Source organism: Meleagris gallopavo, chromosome 17, assembly GCF_000146605.3.
Source record: "Meleagris gallopavo isolate NT-WF06-2002-E0010 breed Aviagen turkey brand Nicholas breeding stock chromosome 17, Turkey_5.1, whole genome shotgun sequence".
NCBI lineage: Eukaryota > Metazoa > Chordata > Aves > Galliformes > Phasianidae > Meleagris > Meleagris gallopavo.
In genome coordinates, this window is record NC_015027.2 from 8201241 (window position 1) to 8208050 (window position 6810).

The following is a 6810-nucleotide window of genomic DNA, read 5'->3' on the forward strand; positions in this document are numbered from 1 at the left end:
GCGCGGAGCTGCGGCAGCCCGAGCCCGGCTCGTTGGGGCCGGCGGACAGGGGAGCTGTGGGTGCCCATCCCCGGCCGTGCCCCGTGTCGGTGGGGCCGGGCAGCCCGTGCTGGTGGGGGTATCCAGCCCACGGTGGGCGTTAGGGATCTGTCAGGTCTCCTCCAGCGCAAGGCATGCTATGATTCTACAAAATGATGTTCTGTAGGCTGCTGTGCTGGTTGAGCAGTGTGAGTGAACATCTCTAGGTCGGGTTTCCGTGCTCTCCCATGTGCTGCCTACACCGGTCGTTGGGATCAGAGAGTTGCTGTGCGTGTCCCTGTGCTGGTGCCATCCCTGGGCCCTCTGCATGAGGGTTCCTGCCTTCTGCTGCTGGGATCCAGCTCTGATCGTAAACACCGGGGTTCTGTGCAGGGTCACAAGCCTGCTTTACCTGGGGAGGTAAGGAGAATTTACAGCCATACCCCAGGGCTGCGCTCAGAGCCAGGAAAGGAGCGGGGGCTGCTGGCGAGGGGCCGGCTGGCCTGGCTGCGGCCGGGGCTGAGCTCATGCTGTCCAGCTGCCCAGCGAGCAGCAGGAGTGCAGCCCGAGCTCTGCTGGTGGCTGCAGGATGCGCTCATCGCTGAATGCTGTCCAGCACACGACGTCACCGTCGCCGCGGTGCCACCGGGCTCCTTGGCCCCTGCCCATGGGGCACAGCACGGAGCTCGCAGAGTTCCTCCTGCACCTGGAGCTGTGCGCTGCTGCACTACAGGGCAATGGGAAGCAAGTGCCACACACTGCCCGTGTCACAGGTAGACAGAGGTCTTTGGGAGGCCGCAGGGCCCTGCGTGGCTCCTCTCGGTGCCCTGGCACAGCCGCTATGCTGCACCCTCTGGCTGTGCCCGCACCCACAGGTATCAGTGTCTGGGTGCTGCAGCAGGAGCTCCTGCCAGCCCAAAGTGCATCACTCAGGGCCACGCTCTGCTCTCGACACTGGCGGTCCCCCTCCGGGTGCCGGGCAGTGCCAGGGCCACATGCAGCTGCTGCCCACAGTGCTGCCTTTGTGTGGGTACTGCTGTGCTCCTGTCCGGGCACTCTGGCTGCACCAGAGACAAACAAAGCTAGGATTGCCTAGGGTTTACTCTGCTTGGGCTCCATCTCCCCACTTTTCTGCATGCCTACAGCCTTTGTGCACCCATCCCTGGGTGAGCTGAGCTGTGTAGTTTCTCTCCCCCTCCTCCAGTTCCATCCCAGTTCCCCAGGTCTGCAGGCTGTGTTCCCAGCTGAGGATTCACCTCGAGGAACAGCTCCTGGCACTGCTGTGCATGGTGGGGGCTCCCAGCAGGGAGGCACGGTGCCCACGTTGGATCGATGGATGCAGCATCAATAACTATTTATATTTTTGAGCAAGCCTTTTTTTACCCCTGTAATGGCTCCTGCACCCGTGCGTACGGCTCTGGGAGCTCCCTGTCCTGCCCAGCACGACGATGGACACAGCCCCTCTGCAAGGATGGTGCAGCCGTGAGCATGCAGCAGCAGCAGCAATGGCAGCAGCAGGCTGGGAAGCACAGCACAGTTCCTTGAAGGTTTGTTCTGGTTCCTATAGAAACTGGAGGCTGCTCCCACTGGGAGGGCAGCAGGGGACGGGTGGTAGTGGGTGTCCGGCAGAGCAGGGAGATGTCGGGTTCTGCCTGGAGCATGAACCATGGGTGCTGAACGTGCCCCGAAGAGCCCCCTGGCCAGCCCAGCCCTGTGTATGCAGCACACAGTAGCAGTGCTGAGCTACAGTGCCGTGGCCAACCTGCCAGCAGGATGCCCACTCTGTGCCTTGTGTGGTGCTGGGCTTTGCTCATCCTGGCAGCAGCTCCGAGTGCTGAGCCAGGGCAGTACCTGCGGGAGGAGAGGAGGAACGTGCCCCGTGGCCTCCTTTTTTCTGCTGCCTTCAGGCAAGCGGGGATATTTTAGGATGATGTGACAACGCCACCATCCCGCGCACTCACCCCCTTCCTACCTCCCCTCTGCAGCAGGAGAACTCTTCCATTGGGATAATGGCTGCCCTGCACCATGCACCCGGGCTGTGCTGGGGGTATGGGTGCTGGGTTGGAATGCAGCAGTTCTCCAAACCCACCCTGGCTGAAGGATTGTGGGGTTAAGGGGGTTCTACCTGTGGGTCCCTGTGGCACTGCTCACTCCCAGCTCCTTCCCTGAGCCTCAGGCCTGGAGGTGCCAGAGCTGTGCCAGAAGCAAGGATGTCACACATGGACCCCCACTGGCCCTGCAGGAGCCTTCCATGGCCCCACACAGGGCTGGCAGCATAGTGGGGATGCCGCAACCCATACCTTTAGGGATGGAGAGTAGCAAACCGCAGCCCTCATTGCCACCCCCTCGGCCCCACAAAGCTCACAAAGCTCAGTGCAGCCCTGCGGAGCTCAGAGCAATCCCGTGGTGCCGGGAACCCCCACTGCTGCCCGCTGCCCACGCGTGCCAGCCCGGCCTGGCACAGAACCCAGGAGCTGGCTGGGGGCCGGGCGCTCCCGCTCCCTCCTAGCAGGCGAGGAGTTAAAAACTCAGCCCTTGTGATGAATATTTAAAAGCAGTGTTCAAGCTGGAGCCGAGGATTTCTCCAGGGCTGGCAGCGCTGCATCCCTCCCCAGCCCTGCCGCCCGCCTGGGCGCACTGCGGAGGAGGACGGGGCGTTGCAGCGGGGCTGCCAGCATGGGGCCCCTGGGGCTGGGGGTAACTTTTGTCACTTTGCCTCTTGTCATCCGAGCGGCTGCGGGAGGTGAGATGCGCTGCCTGTCTGCTGCACCGTCGTGCTTGGGGCTGCGGAGGGATGGGCACGGGGTGCAGGTGGCTGGGGGTGATGGGGTGGCATGGTGCCGGGCTGGGGGTACAGCAGTGCCAGCACTCTGTTCTCTTTCCTACACGCTGGGGAGAATGCATGTCTGTGGTGCTTGGGGCTCGGAGATGTGGTGCAGCCCAGGAGCTGTGTTCTGTGCCCTCCTCATGGGACATCCCTGTCCCCACTGTGCCGCTGGGCGCAGGGAGGTGTCAGCCCTGCTGGGAGGCATCTGGGATGTCAGACGGTCATTCAGACAGCTGGAATTGAGGTTTCAGCCCTTCTGCCCCATGTACTCATAACCAGGGAAATGCCACTGAGGATGACTCCTCAGAGCAAGTGGGGCTGGGGCGTGCAGCACTCTGCTGTAGAGCAGAGAGTGCCCATCTGGTTTGTGCTAGGATGATCGCAGTTGGGTGAAGGCAGCGTTTTGTGGCTCTGAGGGTGTGCAAGAGGCTCAGTTCCCACTGGATGGGAAGGAAAGCCTGAAGTCACTGCCCTGGGACAGTCCCCATTCCCAGCCCTGTGCCTGCAGCCTCACATAGCAGCGCAGTGAGGAGCTGGATGCGAAGCCAGCAGCACAGGTGGTGCACACAGCACTGCCTGCGGCCTGGTAACAAAAGCGGGGTGAGAGGGGAACCATCCCTGCAGGCAGGGAGTGCTGGGGTGGCTGAGTTCCCCCACGGGGATTCGGACGGGTTGGTGGGACACCAGCGGAGCAGAGCGGCCGTGGGCAGCAGCCGCCGCGCTCCTCACCCCGCTCCCAACGCAGCACACAGCGAGCTGTCCCTGCACTGACAGCAGCGAGGTGGGAGGGAAGCGGCTCCGCGTAGCGCTGCTCCGGGCGGTGTGGGCGCACCTCTGCCCACGGCCACGCTGTGTACTGTGCAGAGATCTGCAATATGGGGGGGCTTAGGGAGTGGGGGCCTCTGCAGCCCCTGACTACAGCTTTCTCCTGCAGGGCAGTGGTGCTACGACTCACAAGACCCGAAGTGTGGTGAGTGGGGATGGTCACAGCTCTGTTTGGTGCTTCTCTGCCCAGTGCCCGGAGGCACTTTGGAAGCACACATATAATAGCTTGTAAGAGGTTAATTAGGGATCAGGGAGCATGTAATCAGCAGTTACAGCCCAATTACTTTATAGCCCTCAGGTGTGTGCTCACTGTGCTGCAGGTCAGCCGTGTCCGGCAGCACTCCAAGCCTTGCTGCCCAGCACAGACCCGGCTCCAGCAGCAATTAAACCGTGCTGGGGCTGGCGGGGGCGGTTGGGACAGCACAGAACAGGCACGTGCTGAGGGCACCATCCCTTAATGAGGGTAGTGGGTAATAGGGAGCTCATGGGGTGGGCTGCAGCTCCACAGGTTTCCAAGTAAAACCTTCCTGGAGTAACGGGGAGAGAAAGGATGGAGATGGGGCAGGGTCTATGGTGGGGACGGGGCTGCCCTTGGCTTTGTGTCCCCCTTGGGGGTGGTGGTGGTGGCACTGCAGGTGCACCCACGGCTGTGCTCCCTGCAGGCCCCAGCCACTGGAAGGAGCTGAAGGCCACCTGCGGTGGTGACAAGCAGTCTCCAGTTAACATTGACCGGCGCTGGCTGCAGCGGGATGGCGGCCTTGGGGACATCATCTTTGAGGGCTATGACCAGGCCCCCCCTGGCAAGTGGCGGCTGCTGAATGATGGGCACACGGGTGGGTGCTCTGCTCCAGACAGGGCTCAGCTTCACAGAGGTGCTGCCCCATGGCCCCCAGCCCTGTCCCTCTCCTATCATTTACAGTGATGCTGAGCCTGGAGAGTGAGCCGGGTGCCGAGCACATTGCCATCAGTGGTGGGGGCCTCCCGGGCCGGTACCGTGCATTGCAGCTGCACTTCCACTGGGGCAGCCCATCTAGGAATGGCTCTGAGCACACCGTGGATGGGCAACAGCTCCCCATGGAGGTAGGCAAAAAGCCCCTTAGTACCACAGCCCTTTGATTTCCCATCCTAGTGCCTGGCTGCTGGCAAGGCCAGGTGTCCATGCTGAGCCCTCCGTACTTTCTCCAGCTGCACATCGTCCACATCAACGTCAAGTACCGCACCTTGGGGGAGGCCAAGGGGCACCCAAGTGGGCTGGCTGTGCTGGGCTGCTTCTTCCAGGTTGGCTGCAAGTGCACGGGATGGGTGCTGCCATGCATTGGTCTTAGCTGAGCACAACTGCAGGGCCCACTCACTCTTTGCAGGTCTCAGAAGCCGCAAACTCCAACTACAACACTATCATTGGGGGACTGAGGAACATCTCCCACGCTGGTGAGGTGCCCTGGGGCTCTGCGCTGGGACACGATTGGGAGGGGAGAGACCCTGGGGCATGCTGGGGGTGGTGGAGCTGAGTGTCCACGTCCTGCTGTGCAGGGCAGGCAGTGGACCTGGCCTCCACCTTCCGCCTTGGCACGCTGCTGCCGCACATCGCGCAGCTCTCCCGGTACTACCGCTACCAGGGCTCTCTGACCACTCCTGACTGCAGCGAGGCTGTCATCTGGACTGTGTTTGAGGAGCCCGTGGGCATCAGCAGGGAGCAGGTAATGGGATTACCTGCCATGGGATGGAAGGGCCTATCTAGCCAAAGCCGTGCTGTGAGCATCCCCAGTCCCTGTGCATTTTCTTGCGCCTTGCAGGCAAAGTAAAGGGGACATCTGCAGAAATGCGGGGATGGAGAGTTTGAGAGGGGCACCAAGAGGAAAGTGGGTGGGTTGCTGGATGGGCGGGGGGTTGGGGAAGGGATTGGTGAATGGATGTGGGGATGGATGAAGTCCTCCTGCATTTCCCGGGCATCTCAGCAGATGCATTTCCTGGCCACTCTGTAAATGCTCTGCTGGGCTTCCTGCACCATCAGCTGCGAGGCGGCACAAAGCGCAGTGTGTGCAGAGCCGTGTGCTGGCCGTTAGGGGGAAAGACGGGGCTCCTGCGCTGCGCTCTGCTCGGCAGCATCTGTGTGTGTGCCTAGCTTCACCCCGCGCCTCACGGCTACAGTGCCCGCGGTGCTGCTTCCACCCGCACCTCTCCCCGCAGCTGCAGGCGTTTGTCAGCACCGTACACTTCCCGGCCTCGGGCGCTGCGCCCCTGAAGATGACCAACAACTTCCGTCCGCCACAACCGCTCCGCAGCCGCAAGGTCTTCTCCTCCCGGGATGCCACGGCCAGCTGTGGGTGTCCCCGCTGTCCCTTCGCCCCGCTGCTCCTGCTGCCCCTGCTCGGCCCCTTCTCGTCTTCCCCTTAGGGCCCGGGTTCCCTGTTCCCTGTTCTTTGCATAGTGGTGAGGAAACTTCTGGTTTATGGGTGATGGGGAAAAAATGGTAAAAAGCAGCTGGGGCCGTCAGCCGGGTGAAGATGTGGCAGCCCTGGTGTGGGCTCGATCATGGGGTTGTCAGGGCTGCAATAAAGGCGAGCTGCTGGCCCCGTGTGCGGCCCCTGGCTCCGTGTCTCTGTGCGGTGCCGTTGCAGGAACACACACACACATCTGTGCGGCCGTGGGGAGCTGGGTGCTGCGGGAGGGGATGGGACGGCACCGGGTGACACATAGCGTGAATCTCAAGGAGACAAATCCTGGCCCAGCACGTGTCCTTGTGCTCAGCGTACACACACATGGCCACGTTGCCTTCCCCAGCTCTGGCCTTGGGGACGTGGCACATCTCAGTCCTGCTCGGTGCAGCCTGGGGGCCCTTTCTCAGGAGCTAATTTTAGGCTGCAGCTGTGTCTGCCCCAAATCCAGGCACTCCAGCTCCCTAAGTTATGGAATAAGGGCACAGGGTCACGGTGGGACTGAGCAATCCCCTGGTGTGAGGCAGCTTAGGTGTGCAGGTGATCCAGACAATGTCTGGCAATAGTTCCCATGCACCCACTGCAGACTGGAGCAGGGGCCCAGCCCTCGACGTGCTGCCCCACAGGGGGCTGGGAGACCCTGGTGTCATCCCCGCGTGGCCCTGCTTGGTTGTGGCTGCCGAGCTCCAGCTGCCTCCGGTTGGG

The 6810-nt window shown here is 62.2% G+C and overlaps 1 protein-coding gene across 2 annotated transcripts; it reads left to right on the top strand.

Moving 5' to 3' along the window:
- The first annotated feature begins 2535 nt into the window (after positions 1–2535).
- On the top strand, positions 2536–6166 carry LOC100545232 (carbonic anhydrase 15-like). 2 transcript variants are annotated; one of them, XM_010720336.3, is made up of 8 exons: positions 2536–2761; positions 3780–3815; positions 4333–4503; positions 4590–4750; positions 4856–4948; positions 5032–5098; positions 5201–5367; positions 5858–6166. In XM_010720336.3, the coding sequence occupies exons 1-8, from the start codon at positions 2695–2697 to the stop codon at positions 6062–6064; spliced, it is 969 nt and encodes a 322-aa protein (XP_010718638.1). In that variant the 5' UTR covers positions 2536–2694; the 3' UTR covers positions 6065–6166. The 2 variants fall into 2 exon arrangements, with proteins under 2 accessions (XP_010718638.1, XP_010718639.1); XM_010720337.3 differs by lacking the exon at positions 4333–4503 and having other exon boundaries at positions 2538–2761.
- Positions 6167–6810: the final 644 nt, after the last annotated feature.